Genomic DNA, 21880 nt, shown 5'->3' with positions numbered 1-21880 from the left:
ATCCTGTCTATCTTTGCTCTTGCAGCAGGTGATGTTCAGTACAAAACCTGGTTTATAAAAACCTGTTTTTTAAAAAAACAAAAACAAAAAAACCTGCTGAGCTCCAGAAGTTCAAGACTTTCCTTGATGTGGACGTACGTACGTGTGGTTACCAGGACATGTCTCTCTGCTGAGGCTCAGCAGTGAAGACTGATCCCATGACTGCTTAAACCACGTGTTAGCTTCAGCTGGACTTTTCCCATGCATCTGGGAAACACTCAGTGCAGTGAAATGAACAGATGCAGTATAGTAGCATCTTTCATGAGACCCTCCCAGACTGTTTGTAACACAGGCTCTCTGTTAGACGTTTGTAGTCCACCAGCCCACGTGCTGATGACCCCGTTGACAGTGATGTCCTCTTTTTGACAAAGAGACTTAGCCTGACATGTAAAATCAGCTGAGTTCTCCTTGAACTCTGAAAGGTGGTAAACTCTGGGGAATTCCTGCAAGTGTAACTACACACAGGTGTGTTTATCCTGCTGTGTGTGTGTGTGTGTGTGTGAAGCTCTTCCATGAATCCCTGTTCACTCAGGTGGGTTCACGAGGCTAAACGGAAATTCACAAAGAAAGACAGGATGAAACCGGGCGATGGCCGAGTGTTTGACTCTTTTGCTTTTATTCAGGTAGCAGCATCAGTCAGCACTGTCCTACTTACACACTGCAGCTCCTCCCAGCCCTGCAAAGCCACACACACACACACACACACAGGAACACACACACACATTCGGAGCAGCGTCAAACTTCACACACACACACAAACAAACAAACAAACCCTGCCAACGGAACAGACATGTACAATCAGAAACGCAGCCTTTTCACTTACACACACACACACACACACACACCTGCACATGACTGCACAGAGAGAGAGAGAGAGAGAGTGAGAGAGAGAGAGAGAGAGAGAGAGAGAGGCCTCTAGTTTCACACAGTGTGTACTGGGAGGGGGCCAGAGTGACCAGACTGAAAGGCTGGGGCTAATTAAAAATAATGATCCGTGTGTGTGTGTGTGTGTGTGTGTGTGTGTGTGTGTGTGTGGGCCGTCCTGTCCCTCTATACAAGCTGCGTCAGCTGCTGCTTTCATGAACCTCATCACATCTTAACACAACTTTAACGAGGCGATCAGCTTCTACACAATAAACTAGATCGACTGTATCGAACGCTCTTTAGGTCACGTGACCTTCCGGACCTGGGACAGAACCGTGCGACAGGACAATCCTGAGTCCAAGGTCTCAGTGAGGTCAGCCATCTTTCCTCCCAGTCTAACCCACTGACTGTATCTGTCCATCCTCACAGCTCACCAGTGTGTTGGAGTCAATGGGACGCTTCTTAGCTGCTTTAGCTTGTCGCTAAAAGTTGTGGCTGAAACTCATAAAGTGCAGATGTTCTTCTTCTTCTTCTTCTGGTGTTTTTGTCAGTTTCCAAACAGCCTCAGGTGTTTTAGCACCACCGTGTGGCCTGGTGAAACAAGACCCAGCGTGATGAGAACTCACAGAGATTCACACACTTTATATTGTTAAACATATTTTCTAAAATCACAATCATATTCAAAGACACTCTTTCAGTAACCTGGGATATTTCTGTGTTCTTCCTGTATAATGTCATCAAACTAGAGGCCAGAGAGGGAGAGCGAGAAGGAGAGAGGGAAGGAGAGAGAGAGAAGATCCATCGGACTGTGTGTGTGGAGGAGACGTGGTGGCTTCACTGACCCTCCCTGTAAACACACTGATAAATAAGACTGATTGTTGGAAAGTAAAATGAAAGGCGAGCTCTGTGATTGGTGCGTCGCCGCTCAGTGTGGTAGCTCCACTCACACAAACTTCCAGCAGGTGTGTGTGTGTGTGTGTGTGTGCATACTGTGCCGCCCGCTGTCAGACTCTGTAATCCTAACGAAAACCCTAACGCTCAGGCTAATGTGGACATACCCTGAATATCAACAGCGTGGACGACCTCCAGCCATCCTTGCTCTTAACTCCCCTGCCCCCCCTCCTCCCGTCATGTAAGGAAGAGGATTCTGATCTGTATCAACTCGACAGCGGCAGAAGCTCGGGCCGCCCGGCTGCTCGCCTCAGCGTCTGAGTATGTGTCACACTCGTCACAATGAGATTTCCAAAATCAGTGTGGACATGTTTTACCGCTTTGTCTTATCTCGCCGCCTGCCGTCCATTTTGCATTTGAGTCAGGCTGTGCTGTCAGTCCAACGGCAGCTGCGTTTTGTTACTTCGTGGCACTTGGAAGGCGTTTCCTCTGTGCAGCGTGCAAACACAACGTGAAGCTCACAACGCCTCACACCTTCAGCTCTCCTCAAGCTTTTGTTTTTTTTTTTTTCTTCTGCTAAGCGCCATCCTGAAGGAACACACACACACACACACACACAGTTACACATTTCATCTACACACACACACACACACACTCACTCACGCACACATAATGTTACACGTAGCCCACAACTTTTGTCACTGGTCTTACAAATATGGCAAGGCATTGAATGTCTCCTTTCCATTGCCTGTTGTCTGACAAGATTCCACAGCTGGAGCTCAGGGCCCCCCCCGCATCCGGCTGGGGGTCCAGCAGTCGCTCATATCACCTTTCACAGCTTTAAGATCCTGGGAGAAGTGAACTCCACCTGGATTATCTCTTCTGTCCACATAAAGACCCCTGCAGTCCCACACTGAGGGTCAAATGTTGTCCCAAAAGTCTGAAGGACTCAAGTCTCAAAAGTATCCTGATGGCCTCACATGGGGCCACCTGTTTCTTGTGCACCCCCCTACCCTTCGCCGCCCTGCCACCTCACCCCCCCCCCCCCCACCCCACCCCACCCCACCCTCCCCCCACCCTCCCCCATCCTGCGGAGCGGTATCAGTAGTTCAGCACCGGGGGCGTGAGGGTCTGCAGTGGTGGCTAGCTGTTGTTCTCGGCCGTCATGTACTTGAGGGCGGCGAAGCCGTAGCGCCGCGACATGTTCTGCTGGAACTCCTCCTTCAGGGTCTTGAGACAGACCCGGTACTGCTTATTGGAACGGAACTTGGTGATGTCGAAGCTGGGCGCGTGAGGCATGTGGATCATGTAGGCGTTGGGCAGAACCACAAACTCATACTCCTGCGGAGAGAGGAGAGGACGTTAGCCACAGTTAGCACACTTTAGATAGACTGGTCTTTACTTGTGCTACTGTTACACTGTCCCTTTGTTTATTTATCAGGAAAACACAAGACCTTTACACTGAAACACAGACCAGCTCAGACAGGTAGTTAGATAAGAGCTGGATTCAGTGGAGGTGAGTTACCTGCGCATCCAGTTCCATGATGTGAGCCACCTTGTTCCAGCCGAAGCCCACAAAGCGGCGGTCGTACTCGGGGCTGTCCCTCCTCACCATGACGTAGGGCTCAAAGTCCGCCTCCCACTGCACCCTGTAGGGCGTGGTGGCTGTCCGCCATTTGGCAAAGTTAGTTGGTGCGTGGCCTTTAGTCCACACGTGATACCTAACACGGGGGGAAAAAAAAAAAAAAAGTATAAAGAGTGTTTGTTTGCCTCACACTGCAGAGCAAATCATTTTTTAATGGGAAAAGTTGTGTTGTTGTTGTGTCCACCTCCTCCACCTCCACCAGGATCAAAGAGGCTTATACTGACAGCAAACTCCAGCCAGGTGGAGCCAAGTGAGTGTGACTGAAGGGAGCGTGACCGCCCGTGAGGGCTGCACACATGAGAACACCCCTTTTCTTCCGACCACACAGAGAAATCTTTTCCAGCATGTAGTCGAATCTTACACCACAGTGTGTGGTGTAAGAGGGGCGCTGTGTGTGTGTGTGTACACGCTGTGAGAAAGACAACAACAACAACAACAACAATACATGGACTATAGCTACGGCTAATCAACATAAATAGTTAACCTGAATGCTAATGCATTCCATTTGGAGTAACACACTGTGAAAATCACAGTAAAGGGTCAGTTCACTCAAATAAACAAGTGTAAATAAACCAAATATTTAGACCAATCAGTTCATTAGTTTCACTTTACTGTAGCCACGGTGATAGTTTCGTTTTTTTTTTTTTTTTTTTACGCGTCCAGGTTTTGGTCTGATATTTCACGGAGGTGTGCTTTTTTTGTATTTTGATTAAACCAACGCTTCAGATAATGAAGTTTTTTTTTTTTTTTTTACTACAGGTTGTTGTGTGAGAAATGATGATCACACACTGACAATTTACAAGTGGCAGTTGTGTATCAGCCGCTTGCTGAATAGTTTTCGTCGGCTTGCCTGAGATCAGCCGCTTTTTGTATCGATTCCTATTCACAGGAAAAATTGCAGTCATTTCCTATTCTGAGATCAAGAAAATTCTGAGTGTGTGGAAACAACTTGCGATTATTTCTGGCAAGCTGATGTGGATCATTTTTAGGCCGCTCTCATATACATGTGTTCTTCTTTTTGTAACTCGTGTACTGTACAGATTATATTTTAGTACGTTTCGTCAGCGTCGTGGTGTTTGCTTATTTTTCATCTTGAAGTTCAGCAGCAGTGTAACTGCCCATCATTTTAATTGCTCATCCATTCCTTATTCCATTTGATTCGGGGTCCTTTATCTTTTGCTACCGTGGCTCAGCACGAGTGCGAGTGAGTCTTGCCTAAGAATGATCCCGAGGATTAAGGGAAGATCTGAGTTAATGAATGAAACAGGAGATGAATTGATGATGGGGCTAATTTATGCCGTTCCTCTGCCACGGACAGAGGAATGAAGACAGCTGCTGTGGCGTGCGGTCGGTCGGAGACAGGCAGGTGGTTCACCTGAAGGTGAAGAGTGTACCCATGTCCAGCTGAGACAGCAGCTCGGCCTTGGATTTTGGGTAGGACAGGCGATATCGCAGCGTCTCAAAGGCTGGAACCACCAGAGCTTTCTTGGTGTTGGCCATGTCTAGCTGCACCACTGACTTCCTACAGACACACACACAGGTGGATCAGTTAATGACTTCAGCAATTTCAACAGCTGAACTTCCAAAAGTGTCTTGTCTCCTCTTACCTGAGATACTCGTAGAGGCCGTACATGGGCAGGAAGTCGATGTCTGACAGGAACATGTAGGGCGTGTTGACCTGCCGCATGGCCACGTTACGCAGCAGGTTGACCGGGTAGAACTGCCCCTCTTTGTAGACGATGTGGTAACCTACGTTCCCGCGGCTCATCAGCACCTCGGAGCCCTGAGCGTAGCGCAGGAACTGCTGGGCCTCGGCGTCCGACAGGTACAGGGCCAGGCTGATGGGGCCTTCCCAGTGTTTGCAGATGGCCTCCAACATCTGGAGCCTGCGGAGAGGGTGTCGGGGAAAAGACGGACGTGTTTACACTACGCACTGGATCCAAATCCCCAGTGGGATTTTTTTTTCTACTACAAACAAGATTCTAACCAGATAAAAACAACTGACGTAAACAAGATAATAACATGTGAACAACAAAAAAAAGGCAACACAAACATCCTTCTAAGATGTGTCCTGATAGCTGCAGCTCATCCGTCTTACAAAGTCTGGAAGGTTTTAAGGAAAGTAATGAGCTCTGTGACAGTTTCCCAGTGTTTTTGTCTCTTTGTGGGTAAGAAGTGAAACACAAACACTACAATTATCCCCCCGATGCCCACAGCTTGAACTGCTTTTTATGAAGATATGGAATAATGAATTACTCAGCCTTGGATTTGATATGCAAATAGATTTAATGGAGCAAATAGAAAACAAAAAATGTCAGTAAAGAAATCTTGAGAGGAGCCTTAGGGGGGAGACTTGGCTTTTCTTTGAAGAGCCGAGCTCTTCAAAGAAAAAACAGCTCTGGTCAGACCGGCTCTACTCAGCGTCCCTCACTCTTGTGAAAAGTTTTTTCCAGGTATATTTCAGCATTTCAAATCCTGAAGCTTCCACGCCTCGTTTCCTTCCTTCCTTCCTTCTTTCTCACTACAGTAACGCTACATTTCATTTGGTATTCTGACTGAAGGTGAGGTTGTGTGATTTGCACAGCGTCTGACACCGTCTCGGAATCCGGAATGCCAGCGTATCCCTCCGCAGAGCCACCGTGGGGCCTCATTAAAACCAGACAAAGTGCAAAGCCAGCTAGAAGCCCCCTAGAGGCGGCCATGTTTATTATACCCCCCCCCCCCCCCAACTATAACTTATTGCTGAGCAGAAGGCACAACAAAGTGACGATATTAAAACATGACTTAAAGTGATGTTTGTCCTGAAGAGGATTTTAAAGCACTGTTTTAATCAAAAGGTTTATTCCCCACGGGGAGCACGAACGAACTTCTCAATGCTGTGACAACGTATCAGATGAATATATGTTACGTAATGATCTGGTGCGGGGGGGGGGGGGGGGGTGGGGGGTTACATTGTGTGGCTCATTAGGAACCGCCTGTGGGACATCATCTTCAAAAGGAACATGTGGAGAACTAGATAATTTCGGGGGGCAAACCCGAAGCTCGTCTCCAGATGAAGCAGCTGAAGTTTGGAGGGGATCGCCCGAGATTATTAGCAACCATCCTCTCTCGTGACGTGTCTGTCGGTGTCGTGTTTTAATTTGAGGAAAGTCACGGTCCACACAGATGGGGGTTAAATGATCCTTAATGGGAAAGTGGGTACAACAACACAGAATTAAAAAAAACAAAAAAAACAGAACACCACACAAGACACAGAGGACCAGTTTTACAGAATTACATTTAAATTAGCATAAATATGAAAACACATCTGAAGGAGGAATCTGTCTGTTTTAGTGGGTTGCTACAGTCTCAGCAGGAAAGTACGTCTCTCCACTCTTACTTCAATGACGGCAGAGCTTTCTAAAGAGCAGCCTAGCTCACAGTGTGGATGGCGGATACGCCTCGAGGCGTTTATTCTTTGTCTTCGCTATCCTTGAACCAGCGTGAACTCAAACAGAGCAAATAGAGGGACTTTTTTTTTTCCCCAGACCTGGAATATTCCCGACTATATTAATCAACCTGGAAAACAAAGTTGTTTTTTCCTTTTTTTTTTTTTTTTTTTTTTTGCAGTTAGAAGACAGGATTTAAAAAAAAAAAAAAAAAAAAAGGCTGCAGGCAGAAACAATGTCTGTTGACTGTGACAAAATGAACCTCAAGTAATTCGGCTGGCAATCTCAAAATTCAGGCACTGCTGGAGAAACTTACAATCTTAACCATATAATTCCACAACAGGTGCTTCGGCTGGGAGATAAGACCGAGAGATCGAGAGCCAGTAAGAGCCCGCTATACTTCTACTTACATTAGAGAGACTTTCAATGACCCTCGAGCTTTCAAATCTACCCAGTCCCGACAGTTTGCATAGACTTGCTTGCTTATTGATGCGTTTGGTGGCACGGGGTAAATCCACAGGAGCAGCTGGATGAAGTCAGGTTTGTGTTAAGGGCCTCGCCCCGCCCCCCCCCCACCCCCACCTATCGACCTGCCACACTTGGTGGGTTTGCTAAAATAGGCAGAGCAAACTCAGACTGTGCTTTTGTTTGAATCCAACCAGCTGACCATGAACCATCCATCATCCATCCATCACACCAAAACGAAGCAACGTTTTGCTCGAGTACATTTGGCTCCTGTTTCCTGTTCAGATGTAGATTTTAAGAGAAGGAGAGAAAGAGGTAGAAGATCCACGTCACTACTGGATATATGGACCTTTCAGATTTGGGAGGGTGGGGTGGGGGGTGGTGGTGGATGTTGATAAACACGACGTTCAGAGAAAGAATGTGCTTATAATCCCCCCTCCTCGCTGGTAACGATGAAACAAACAGCAAAATTAGCATATAAATAGCAGATTGATTACGGCAGATTGATGTTTGGTGGTGAAAATCCCCGGATTTTTTTTCTCTTCTGTTTCTTCACAACTATCATAATGCTCTTTATTAAATCTGACAGTTGGGGGGGGGGGGGGGGGGGGGTTTCAAAACCACTGCAAGCCGAACGCTGTAAGGCATCATCAGATCCCGCAGATCTGTCAATATGCCCCATTGTGTCTCAGCATGGAGTTGGTGGAACACTGACAAACCCTTCTGCTTTATGGTTTGTCAATGACCCCTGTTACATGAAACGCAAGCCTGATTAGTTTGCCTATGTTCGCTCTAAGCCACGATTCTTAGGCTTTTGTGTGTGTGTGTGTGTGTGTGTGTGTGTGTGTGTGCATGAGACCGTAGGCAGGGAAAATATGAATGGATGCAGAGCAACAGAAACCCTTTCTACAGGATGTGCAGAGCTCCGCCCACTTCCACGCCTATGCACATGAGAAGTGTGAGTATCATTGCTGCCCCCCCCGCAGGTGTAGAACAGTACCTGTCCATAGACAGCTGGCGACCAGGGTGACGTCCGTGTTGTCAGAGCTGGGTTCGTACTCGTAGTGGAGGAAGTAGAGGTGCGTTTCGGTGGACGGTGAATCGCTCTCGGCGAAACTCGTAGCAAGGGTCGTCCTCGTCCAGCTCCGACAGAGTCTTCTGGAGCTGCGGACAGAGCAGTCGTCTACGTAAGTATTGAATCGTCGGGCTGCGGAGTGTCTCACTCTGCCCCAAAGCAAGCAAGCTGCCTTCACTGGGGGACGGACTGATACAGAACTTCAATGGACAAACACGAGGCATTTGGATTGTCTTATGCCCCCCCCCCCTCATCATCTCAGCTGTACATTTTTTTTTTTTTTTTTTTAGCTCTATTGGAAACCTAAGCTGTGCTGCGGTTGAAGGGCCGTCAGCGGAGGACTTGGTGGTGTGTGGCTTTTGAACAGCGTGATTAGTGGAGCTGCAGTGAGTAACCGGGGCTTTGCAGTGGCACCCGTGGCCCCCCTCAAGGAGCCCCGGCCTGCAGTGTGTGCTGCTGCTGCTGCTGGAGCCAATCCCTCAGTGACTTCATTAGTCTAATCATCACTTTAATGGGATTTTAAATCGCTGCTCAAACTCTGAAAAATTGAGTGAGCAAACTATTTCCTGAGTTAAGGACACATTAGAATTGACTGGGAAAAAAAAAAAAAAAAAAAAAAAAAGAAAGGTCTGGCACACCATGATGGAAATTATAATGTGATTAACTGACCACAGAAGCTGACACTTAAATGACTCCACAGACCACAGAGGCTGGTCCTGAACAAACCCAGCTCCTGGCCGTGGTGACCTTCGGCAGGCTAGAAGCTGAGGAGGTGTGAAAGAATAATGAAGCACCAACAGAGGCTACGCTGTATGCTAAACAGCACCTCTGAAGTTAGACGTGTTTGTACCTGTTCTGAATGGATGCACTGGAAGCGGCGTTTCAAAGAGCCTGCTGCTTTATACTCTCCCCCTCCCCGATCTCTCTCTCTCTCTATGAATTCTGTCTTTTATGTGTCTTTGTGGCCCCAGCAGTGATAAACTCTATAAGTGACAGTAACACTGCACGCTTTTGGACGCTCTCTGTTCAAAGACATTCACAGCGTTTGCACTCAGCTGCTACAAAGAACTGTGTGTCAACATCCTCCCGGATGTGGACGCATTTGATCGTCACCAAGAATTTACACCATGTCAGCGGTGCATAGGAGCTACTGAAGAGTCCATCTGTTTCGGTCCACTCTGACACTGACTGACAGACAGTGGTGGGGACTGTTACTGTCCTCAGAACCAGCTGTTCTGTCACCGGCTTTTTTTTTAGCTCTATTGGAAACCTAAACAAGCAATCACACACACAGGTGACACAGCGGAGGGTTCCCCTGTCAAAATAGATACCACAACCAGAAAACACAGAGGCGGTTCCACCTACGTTCTCGCTGTTGTGGTCGCCTCGCTGGGACAGCCCCAAACAGCTCTCGCCGCAGCAGGTTGCCGTCGTACTCCAGGAAGGTTAGATAGAGGTTCCGAAAGAACTCCACGTGCTTGTTCTTCACCCGCAGCTTCTTGGGAGAGTTCCAGTGGATCACCTGTTCAGAGGAGCCACACAGAAAGCAGAGCGGTGGAAGAGGTTAACAGGTTGTTTAACCATTTCATTCCCTCACCAGCATATTACACCAATCTGCAATGAGGACAAGGTCACAGTTCGTCTCTTCTCTCTGAATAGCAAATCCCAGTAAGAACAGTTTATAATAAGCATATCTAGGACACTGAGACACTTTAGTCTTCTTGATTGGACAGTCGGACGTCACGGGTTACAACAACCCTTATGAATTATTACAGTTTAACATTGGGTCAGCAATTTTTCACATTCATTTGCGTCCTAATTCATGTTTGTAGCATTGAATTTCAAGTGAGCTATGACTCACCGACAAAACCCATCTAGGCATTACTGGACGTCATTGGATTTGGAGCTCTGAGGTGAAAAAAGGCCAAATGAGACCTGTACAGATGGCTGCCTGTCAGGGAGCCGGATCACTGCTCCTTTAGGGGCCTTAACTCGTCGGGGGGGGGGGGAAAAGAGCTGTATGCAACAATATCTTTGAGCTTCTACAATCTTGCATGTCCTCACATATGTTGTATGTATACACACTGTCTCATTGTCCACCTGCTGAGAAGTACCGACAGGCTCGGACGGCTCCTCGCTTCTCCTGAAGCCTGGAAAAACACGGGCCGTCTTTCAAGGTGAACAAAATCCCACAACATGTGGCAAATGTGCGTCGCTGAGTGTGCGACCGGCTTGAGGACTCTTGATGAATGCGGGTCAGGTCTTGTGCGTCTGAAGTGACTGAGTGGGTGCAGAGCGGGGGGAGGGGGGGGGACAGCGGGGTCCTCATCCTTGAGGTCCGAAACGTCTTTGTAGCACTTCTCGGAGCGAGTGTGATCGGACAGCTGGACGTTCCAGAAGCACGGCAGCTGGTGAACCAGGAACGGGTTCTGTTTGATCACAGCGTTGAAGATGTCCTGCACACACACACACAGACACAGACACAGAACACACACTGAGCCTTATGGTTTCATCACCTGCAGACCTGCACCTCACTGTTTAATCGGACCAGTTCATTTGATGTCCACCTGAAGCCGTATTCAGTCTCCTCCTGCTTTTCTGCACGGAGCTTTGACTGAAGAAAAATCCCCACGTTATCTGCCGTGTTAGCGTCTCCGCTCAGGCTAAACCCAGACACTGAACAGTCAATTTGGTGAACAGGTGAGCGAATGAATGATTTTGCCGCGGTGCAGTGTAGCACACAGGTATCTGAGCTAAAAAAGCTTGATGAGCAGGAACAACAGAGAGGAGCTGGTTCAGAGTTTCTGATGATAACGTGATTTCGCTGAGCAGAGTCGGGCTGCTGTATTCCCTCAGAGCAGAGTGACATGGACGTTGTGTGTGTGTGTGAACAAGTAAACCGCGTCTGTTCCCCTGACCTCGCAACAGATGAGAACACCTGTTACCATGGTGACCGTACTTCATTTGTCAGTGTTTTGTGTCTCATTATGGTGTTTTTGAGTCCTTTTGTGGGCATTTTTAGTACGTCTGTGCTCATGTTGCGTCTCTTTGTGGTTATCTTCTGTGTCTTTGTGGTCGTTTTATGTCTTTGCTGTGATTTTGTGTCTTTTTGTGGTTGTTTGATGTCACTTTGTGGACCTTTTTATATCTTTTTATTGTTGTTTTTTTTTGTTATTTTTATGTCTCTTTGTGGTCACTGTTTGTCTCTTTGCAGTTGTTTGTGTCTATGTGCTAATTTCTCACCTTTTTGTCGTTTTTTTTATTTTTGTGTCTTGATTTATAACAACTTGAGTCTTATTTTTGTATCTTGGCTACGACTGCGCATACACACAATGCTTTTTTTTTAAATTTATGGTACCATTAATTCCACATATGGAAGGAGAAGGGGAAAAGACAAACTTTAAAGATTATCTTAAAATATTCCACATCTCTTACTTATCCGTTTAGATGCAATTCCCCAAAAATTCAACCAGACAGATTTGTCTTTGTAAACTTTAGGATCTCCACTAGAATTTAAAATATAATTCAATGGGTTCGGCTGCAGAGTATGAGTTTGTACCCATACTCTACTGTAAACTGTTCTCTCCAGATGTTAGTGCCTGTCCTGTCTTATTAAGCGTTTTCTACGTCTCCAGACGTTCAGGCATTAATTCTTAATTTATGTGCGATCACACCCGTAAAGCTGAATACTTCAAATAGCTTTGAGGAAACGTCCTTAGGTCACACTGGAGAGACTTTCTTTTTTTTTTTTTTTTTTTTTTTTGACTTTGAGGGTTCACAAGACAATAGTCTCACTGACAGATTCCAGCTTCCTAATGGGAAACATAAAAACCTCTATAGCCACCTAATGAATGCTGCGATAAAGAGGGCTGACAGTCCATCGGAGGAGCTCGTACAGCAGAAGGCAGATGGAACGTTGAAACGATTTCCGAAGCCCCGCTCATTTTCCAAACTGCATACCTTGCGGGACTTTACTTAATGAAGGTTTAATTAAAATCTCATAAACGTACCTCTCATCTAGATGAGCTCTAAATAGCTCCGAGATAATAGAGAGACCCTTCGCCAAGGTCTCGGTGTATGCCCTTCCTATGTTAGGAATAATTGCACAGGGTAAGATATTTATGACTTTGAGGACAGATGTATGAAATCAGAGGTAAAGATATACCCCTGTTTGGCTTTTTTCAGCTGAACATACTGAAGACTGAATATTTCAGTTTCACTGTATCGAGTTCAAGTCAGACTGCAGGCAGCGACAGATCGTGAGGGCTGAAAAACGAAAAATGGTCTGAGCTGAAAAAGGTCTCATCACACAGTGATTGTCCAGGTGTGCTGAAGTGTGAAGGCGGGGGGGGGGGGGGGGGGGGTTTTAAACTTCTCTCTCAAACTCTGCTAACGTGTGACGACCCTGCGGGCCACACAGCTGACTGAAATGTCTGGACCTCTCCTGCTCTCACACTTCACTTCTTTACTTTTCTTTGCGATTTACACTCACAACGGTTCATTCTCTCCTCCTTCAGTTCCCGTTGACCTTTTGACCTCGTGAAAATCAGGAAAACGGAAATGACGACATGTTTTTGTTTCATATCATCACCCTTTTAGCGTATTTAGTAGGCTTGGCAGTACACTCGTTTCTATTTGCAGTGCACATATTCAACTTCTGTAACAGTTACACTGCAGCTTGTTAGAGCTGCTAAATACAGGGAGTGGCCCAGTCGGACTGTACCAAGTGTCTGTCTTTGTGTTTCAGGGTGATTCATCACATCAGAAGCTCAAAGAAAACCGCAGGTTATCCGAGCCTAGGGTGCTGAATTTGCATGGGGGAGGTTGGGAGGAGGATGCGGATTGCATGTTTACCTGGTCTGCCAGCGAGGTGGACAGCATGCTCATTAGTTCTCTCTCTGCAGTCAACCTCCACATCTGCTCCCACCTGAGTTTCCGTAGCCGATCCAGGAGAAGCAAAATCACCCCTGGAAAGCATACACACACACACACACATACACACACAGAAACACACACACACACACACACACACACGCATGCAGGCAGAGATATGGTAGCTTAAGAAACAGAGAGATTAGTATCTTGCTGCCTGGTAAAGGTGATAAAGTCCCATCATGAGCCTCTGAATCAGAGGCTTGTGTTTTCTGAGATAAAGCCGTAGACTTTAATCTTTAAAGACAGACTGGAACTGGATGGAGAAAACATGTTAAAATCCTCCTGGAAACACAAATTATTCTTAGAAGCTCATGTGCTTTATTTCTCTGCTACGTTTCGCTCCCGACAAACAGGAGGAGGAGAAAAAAAAAAAAAAAAAAAATCCAAAACACAAACTTGTTCCTCTCAGTTCTCTGGCTAATAAAAGAAAATCTTCCCGGTTGCTACAAATCAAAATCAAACAGCCAACGTTCAGAGGGAGACACATGGTGAATCTTTTTTTTTTTTTTTTTTTTTTTTGGATCGGAGCAAACGAGCCGTCTTTCACACCCCCGCTGTGCCCCCCCCCCCCATCTGTTGCCACGGCCACTGCCACAGAGCCGACCCGCCGCAACTGAAACTGAGGTTTTGGTTTTTTTTTTTCTTTCTGTTTCACTGAGATACGGTGAGAAGTTTAAGAGCAGATCGCCGAACCTTTACAGCACAGTACAGCGTCCCGCTGATCACACAGAAAAGCTCTTAGTGCTAAACAGTCAATGTACTTTACTATTTTGTGCTGGTAGGAGATGAAGCGGTATGTGAGCTGTCTAACTCCTGATGGGTGATCACACAGAGGAAGCTGTTTGTTTTCCAAAAGATTTACTATCGCGGACGTCCACCGAATGTCCCCACATGATGGTCATCCAGTGTTCAGGCATGGTGTCACCATGTACTTACCGGTGTTGAAGCCTCTGCCCAGAGCCGGCCAGGGTCGATGGTTCTTCCACAGGTTCCCCAGGTACCAGTCACTCTGGTTCTCCACCAGACCAGAACCTGCTGACCTGAAATAAGTAAACGCCGCATCGTTAATGCTTTTTCACATCCTGTACATCGGTACACAAATGTTACCATCGGGAGAAACAGCTGACATACAGTATGGTGAACTCAACAAATAAAAGGTGGCATTCAAATAAAGATTCAGAAAGTAGGAAAGAACAGCTAAGGGCATGTCCACCGTGTGCAAGTAAGGCCAGTTCAAAAACACTGAGGGGGCTGGAATAACCTGGAGTAAGTGGATTATATGGTAAACTCATTTTCACAGCATTTATTCCATCAGCACAACAGGGCATACTGATACACAGTATCAGCCAATATAAATGTATATATTATTATTATTATTATTAAATCAGTGTCTGCATTTAATTGGTTTTCCAGCAGAGAGCACTTATAAGTTCGTTTTTTCTTTATCTTGATCTTGATTTTTATCCATTTTTTAATGTTTGTCTTCACTTCTTCACTTCATTCCACCTCTATTCTTTACATTCACCTCTACTTGTTGTTTTGTTTCTGGCGTCCCTTTTAAGCTGCTCTCTTTGACATTCAACACTTCATGCAGACGATTCACATTAACGCCGTGTCTATACACATTAGCAGAGCAGCAGGAGCAGCTCCGGCTCTCCCTGTGTGTGTGTGTGTGTGTGTGTGTGTCCGCACAGGAGGCGCTCGGTGCTCTTGATATTGAGCTGTAGATCAGAGCCCGAAAAAAAAAAAAAAACACACCAATCACTGCAGTTGCAACCGTAAAACACAGAGAAATAAACTTGGGTTTAAGGAAAAAAAAAAAAGCACTTCAGGCTGCATTTACGGGCGTATAGCGTGAGTAAAACGAGAGCCATTTCACACCCTGTGTAGACAGCTGGAGTGATTAAAATAGGAGCGTATCTGTGCCGTCAGACGCCTGAGATGGACGACTGAAAAACACGGCTTCACTGTAAAAGTCTTTCAGGAACTATAAAACGGACATTATCCTGCATTTATGGAGACATTAGCTGGACGTGAGAGGAAGCTCTGAGTTTGCATCAATAGCAAACAGCAGTGACAGCAGATTAAAGCTGGAGCAGATTAGAAAACATGGAGGATACAGGCTAAAGTGTAATCAAATAAACTTAATTAAGCCTCTATTAAAGGAATGGTTCTCTCTGCAGTTGAGGTAAATAAAGGTCACCGTATAATTTAAGGTGTTTAAATGTTAAGGTGGCAGCTTTAAAAATAAATGATAAGCTCAATAAAAACAGTATTTGTTGCTGCTGGTTTTACCTGGAGATAAGAAGATAACTGAGTCCTGAGTAGTAACTCAGATAACTGGCTGTTTTTGAATAGTGAGAGGACAGAAATGGAGGAGGGAGGAGGGAGGCGGATCAGCGGCGGACACTTCAGGGTTAACTTGTTCACCACAGAACCCCCGGCTGAAAAACATAATCCCCACATAAAGTGGGCTTTTACGACAAACCAGGAGAGAACACCTCACAAATCGCACACACGTGCCGCTTCATGGGAGAAGCTGCAAATTGAATTCAATACCCAGCTCATATGAATTTAAAGTTTTCTGAGCCCCTAGACAATAGGTATAAAAGAGGAGAGGTGGGGCAGAGTGAAATGAAGAGGAGAGAAGATGATGATGATGATGAAGGGATGAAGGGATGAGAGGGGAGGGACGTACGTGGGTTTCAGGGTGACAGATTGTAGAAGGCACGCTGGGCAGAGATAAAGGTCGAGGAGATGGGGCATTAGGGAGGAGATAGGAACGTGGTGAGCGGGGCATGGGTGTAGCGGTGGCAGCTTTAATGAAGGCTGTAAGGAAGATTAATGAGAGCTTATTGGAGCAGGCAGCCTTTAGAAAGGGCTGCAAAAAACAAAGACCAGAGATGTGCCGACGACGACGGAGGAGCAGGACAATTAGAGCTCCAAAACAAAAACGCTGCTCCTTTAACTGGGACAGGCTTCACAGGTGATCCCACGTTTGTTTGGCCTCATCAGAAACGTGCGTCTGTTAGCTTGATCTCACTTGTCAGCAGCGGCGGGATCACACTCTGCCGCAGATCCCCCTCTGTCTGTATTCTACTTCACATCTTTATAAAGGTTAATCATCTTTTATTGCAATGAAGTAATAACCCTGTGTGATTAATTATAGTTAATGACATTTTAATTGCGTTGGAATTCAATGAAAAAGCATATTGTCATTGCATTTAACTCCAGCAATATTTATTCAGGATCTCACCCGCGTGTCCCCACACATAGACTTTACTTAGGTGGGCCAAAGAGGTATATGAACCCAGGTTTAAAAAAAAAATCTGGTTAACTTAATCTCAGCTTTGGTTGCATGAGTTATGATAACATTGTGCTAAGAGTGGTAATTGCTGAGATGTGGGAACGCGGCAACACTGCAACAGCAAAGTCAGCTCTGACAGCTTGGAAACAACCCAGCAGTTTATCCAGACTGTCGAAAGCACTTTATCTGAAGGGCAAACTGAAAGTGAGTGCACCTCAATAACACTGTGCGCACAACTACAGCAAGTAGAGTGGGTCAAAGTTGAAGCAGGAGCTGTTTAATGTGTGGGGGATTTCCTACTGACCATCTTCCCATCCAAATAAGGCCGCGGCTCTACAGTACAGTTAGTTAGTACTGCTGATAGAACTGAAAAAGGAACTCCACTGATTTTACATCAGCTGTCCGTAAATGTCTTTAATATCATCTGAGTCGGTGTCAGTTTGGTCTTTTTAAGTCTGAAATTGGGGAAAGAAAAAAAAAAAAAAACCTGGGGGTGTGGAGTTAGAAATAAGTGAGCTCACCAAACCTCTGCAGGAGTTGGATTGTGGGTAATGTAGATGACAGGACATACTCTTCTCGCGTTATTCACTCTTTTGCTGCCGCGCCACTTGAAAGCTGTGCTGACACTTGCTGCTGTTCATACAGCATTTGAAAAAAAAATGATGATAGAAACTGATCCTAGCATTAGACTAACACAACAATGCTACAATTATGTAGCTTTAACCAAACATGATCACATGACCTGCTTTTAGCTCTGGTGTTGGTCTCCACCAGCTCTAGAGAAAAAACATTTTTGCAACAAAACAATGTGTTGTTGCTTTTATGTGACCGCAAAGTGTTAACACCTTTACTTTAACAGGCCTGTCTGCCTTACAAAAGTCTGTGACTAAGTCCAAGCACTCACAATGAGGAAAACTGATGTGCCACTGACCGTGAAGCCTTTAACCGCCTCCGGTTCCTCACAAACAGTCATATAGTCCGTTTCCAAGTCAGAGGGCCATGACAGGCAAGAAAGAGGAAACTAAATCAATACAGCTCCACTCTGTTTCAACAAAAAAAAGGAAATGTTCTGCTCTGGAATAATATCGGTAGAAAACGTTTCATCAGAACTCAGTGATTCTTCGCGCTGTTCTCCTTATTCAACGCCGTCAGCTACATCCAACCGGATCAGCTGTTTTAATCTTCAGAACAGATTCATTCACATTATGCCATTTAGTTGCTATTGATCCTGTAATTTACTGACTGGCTGTTTGGTCTGTGAGCCCCTGAAGGATTACAGCCAATACCTGCTGTTTAGCAAATGCAGTCTGCGTAGAAGGTATTACAGAGTTGGACATAATAGTATGTATGAATGTCCCACTATGCAAAGTCGTCACGCAGCAAACCTAAGGCCATCCACAATCTATTTCCCAGCATGCAGGAAGCTGATGGAGGAGGGGGGGGGGGGGGGGGGGGGGGGGGTCTTAAATTAACTGTGGAAAGGTACCAGGAGATCAGTGGGAATATTTTTTTTTTTTTTACTGCTGAGTCAGTGGTGCTGATACAAGTAAAGATGAATGCCAGGGTCAGCAGGTCCCACACAAGCACTGTTCACTCCACCATGTTGTTCCTCCCACTGCAACTCACATGGAGCATTATTTAACAACACAATCATTATTACATTATTATCATTATGGAACAACTTTGTTGTAAGTTGCTGACACAGTCCAGTACTATGACTGGTGATGATATGATGATATCGTGTTGTTGTTTCAATCCATGCAATCCATGATTCCAAGTAAACTGTAATTAAAAACCCAGTCATTTAGATATTAGTGAGCAGTTTGGTCTGATAATGAATAACAGCGGAACACAGTCCACTGCAGTTAACATCAATTATTTTACATAGGGTTATTTGCTGTGTATACCTTAACCCAAATATAAGATGATCCTTTTTTTCTGGAAATCATGTCTGAAAAAGTTGGGATTGTATTATATTTGAGACATAGAGACGACTGTGCGTTGCCTTCTGAGTTGTTTGCATCCTTAATGCGGGTTGCCAGTTTATAGAAGTGTATCTTTTAGTCAGCATTAGGAAGCTAACCGTCAGAAACAAGAGTTTCTGACAGTTAGAAACTCTTGATCGATACGGGACAATTCAGGAGAAGCCCAGGCTTTGTTCAACGACACTACTGTTTACCATCCAATGCCAATGATTTTTTTTTTCCCCCCATTTCCTCTCTCTACACACTACACAACAATAAGGAGACAACACAAGTTTACCTGCACTGGCTCTGAACATGATCACCGGATCCATATCCAGCACTGCAGATTTGGCAAATACGAAGATAATTCCTAGGGACACTGGGCTGAAGTATCTACAGTGTATTTAGTGCAGTCCGTGCTTCCTTTACAGCTCCATACTTTACAGCATTTAATATCCAGTGTGTGTGTTTAACTGAGAGACACTAAGCAGCAGCCAGTGTGACAGACGATGTTGAACCGTCTCCCAGGCTGTCACAAATTTAAATCTGAAACTAAAGCAAATAAATGCAATTCAATTTAAAAAAAAAATAATTTCTGTTTCTTAACTTCCAGAGACATCACACAAGAGCTTGGAAAAGAGCAACAGGTAAAATAAGAGGCGAGTTCGTGAGCCGGCAGTACGAACTCGTCGCTCTCTCTGTCCCAGAGTCCTTGAACGCCCCCCTTTTCCCAAGTGATCAGCTAAAAAGCATTTCTGTCACACGAAGGGCTGAACTGCTGAATAAGAGTGAAATGATGCTCTCCTGCTCTCAGAAAGCTCTAATACACTTAAGTGTTCCTAATTCAAGGACAGGTAGCTGGTAGGTCACACTGCCAAAGCATCATCTGCCATTAGTTCTGTTGATTACAGATGGTGGGTGGCAGGGGGGGTGGGAAAGCGTGATGTCATAATGTAGTGAAGGGCGTTGTCATGGTGACCCGTTAACGTTATTAGGGCGGATGCCGTTTTGCATATTAACTGCAGGAGCAGAACGGGTGTGATTGGGTTTCCTGCATTAATCTTCTGTTCACCTTCATCATCGTCATTTTTGCAAATGTTCAAAGAAACATAATAACAGAAACAGAGCAACGCTCATTGCTCTGCAGATGCTCCCTGTGGATTTGGTCAATTTAGGAAGCGAATCTGGATAAAATCTAAAAGGTGCGTGGCTCGTTTTTAATAACCAGCTGAAGACTTCAGGTTCTTGGGGAGAAAGCTGAGGACAAATTCTTCATTATTCGATACTTTTTTTTTAAGACTCTGGAGAGTCCGATGCTCTGGAGACAATCTGCAGAGCTAACTTTCATGTGCAAAGCCTTCCATCATCAATCACCTGCACAATCACACAGTTTCCCCATTTCTTTCCCCTTGGTACTCTCTCCTATCTTTGCTGCTCATGTGCTTTTCCGTTTAAAAAAAAAAAAAAAAAAAACGGTGACCAGGGGCCTGAGAAATCGGCCAACGTGCACTGACTGGAGAAATGTATGTGCAGGCTTGTGCCGAATCTAGGTCTCGGGAAAAGCTGTGGAAGCTGAGATATTTCTACACTGCTGTAACTTAATGGTACCTTAGTCTTTCTAGTGTCAACAGTCTTTAGTGGTCTCTGACCTCCATTTATACTGGCTCATGGTTAATCTACCTTGTCTGTCTGAGCAGAGAGTAAAATGTGAGTAAAGAAAAAAAGAAATGTGCCTGTGGCTCTGATGAGGGTACTTACAACTCTCTCTGTTTCCATAAACCTACACAGAATTAGCTGGAGACTGGCCTGAGAGCTGTCTTTGGTCCCAGCAACCAAGGGTTCAACCTCTGAGGAGCATGAATGTGATCACTAAATTTTATAGGATTAAAAACTTTTATATAGTAAGATATCTTATCTATGTACTGCTCTTCCAACAAACCCCCGGTAGATGTAGCGCTTACCCACCGACAGACAGAAGCTCTGTGTGATTTTAGTCTTTTCATTGCTGGGCGCTGAGAAGAAGAGGGTTTTTAGTTGCCAACTCAAACTCGAAGATTTATTAACTGGAGAAGAGACAAAATTGTAGAATCCTGACCCTACACAACTCCCCGGGAACAGAATGATTCCAACAAATTAAGTTCTCTTGTGAAATTGCATTTCAGGAAAGTGAAATGTTAAGGAGTAATTCATCAATTTCGTCAGATCCCAACATAAAAGCAGACCAGAATGAATTGGCTTTTGGCCCTCACTTTGATGTGTGAGTCTCTTTTTCAACTGAAGTTTGTTTTCTCGTTGCTTTGCTTTCATCGCTTCCTCTCCAAGTTCCAAACTTTCCATCACAAAAAAAAAAGTTGCTCTTCATACTACAAAGTCTCTGTCTGTGAAGGTTCTCAGTCACCAGGTCAGGACATTTCTAAGAGCCATACAAAGACAAATGGACTTGTTTGAGGTTCACATTCATCCGAAAGGCTTCTTCAGTTCTAACTGACTGCTAGGGAATCCAGGTATTTAACCTCTTGTGGGGTCACTAGCACCTTGAGAGTCATCGAGGCCACATGAGTTGTTGACCCACCTGGCTGTCATATGAGTCATTGGGGGGGGGGGGGGGGGGGTCACATGAGTCATGGTGTGAAAGACTGCTAAGCTGCCTGTGGAGGGGTCTCAAGAGAGCATTGTAAGTGGCTGACAAGTGGTCACCAAGGTCCAGTTTGGGTAACCACACATTTTAAGTGTTTCTCCTTCCCCTCTGTCCTTGTGGGCACATCCTGAGTGAACGTGATGCTGCTGTCCACTCCATCGAGGTGCTCTGTGAAGTGGACACCTACATCGAGTTCACTCAGGAGGACGTCAGAGGAAATAGTGCTGGCTTTCTTGGACTGAGCGGTGCACACTGAAGATGACTGAAGCCTCAACATTGAAGAATACAGAAAACCCATACACACAAATCAATATTTCATTCTTTGATTCTCACCACCCGCTGGAGCACACACGCTGGGGGGTTATCAGAACCCTACACCATCGGGCCTAGAACGGAATAACAATACCATAACAAGAAACGGAACAACAGTGCAGGAGTATCTGAAAAAAAAAAAAAAAACTGGAGAGGATATTCAACAAACACTGCATCCCTGTGCTCTTCAAGCCCTGTCACACTCTGAGGGCAGAGGCTCATCCATCCTAAGGACAAAACCCAGGCATGAGCAAAGAGCAATGTGGTGTCCACAGTTCAGTGTAGTGAGGAAACGCAGAGACGGTACACTGGGGAAA

The 21880-nt window shown here is 45.4% G+C and overlaps 1 protein-coding gene across 1 annotated transcript in view; it reads right to left on the bottom strand.

Moving 5' to 3' along the window:
* Positions 1–2881: 2881 nt before the first annotated feature.
* Positions 2882–21880, bottom strand: part of large1 (LARGE xylosyl- and glucuronyltransferase 1) — a 55417-nt gene continuing 36418 nt past the window's right edge. Inside the window, 13 exon segments of the mRNA XM_041030560.1 lie at positions 2882–3135; positions 3320–3515; positions 4815–4961; positions 5047–5325; positions 8333–8351; positions 8354–8417; positions 8419–8496; positions 9773–9791; positions 9793–9929; positions 10738–10863; positions 13262–13374; positions 14279–14374; positions 21733–21741. Coding sequence (XP_040886494.1) covers positions 2938–3135; positions 3320–3515; positions 4815–4961; positions 5047–5325; positions 8333–8351; positions 8354–8417; positions 8419–8496; positions 9773–9791; positions 9793–9929; positions 10738–10863; positions 13262–13374; positions 14279–14374; positions 21733–21741 — 1481 coding nt within the window. The 3' untranslated portion in view covers positions 2882–2937.

This window comes from Toxotes jaculatrix, chromosome 22 (genome assembly GCF_017976425.1).
Source record: "Toxotes jaculatrix isolate fToxJac2 chromosome 22, fToxJac2.pri, whole genome shotgun sequence".
NCBI classification, from domain to species: domain Eukaryota; kingdom Metazoa; phylum Chordata; class Actinopteri; family Toxotidae; genus Toxotes; species Toxotes jaculatrix.
The sequence above is the reverse complement of the archived record's forward strand: the minus strand, read 5'-3'. Positions and strand labels throughout refer to the sequence as shown.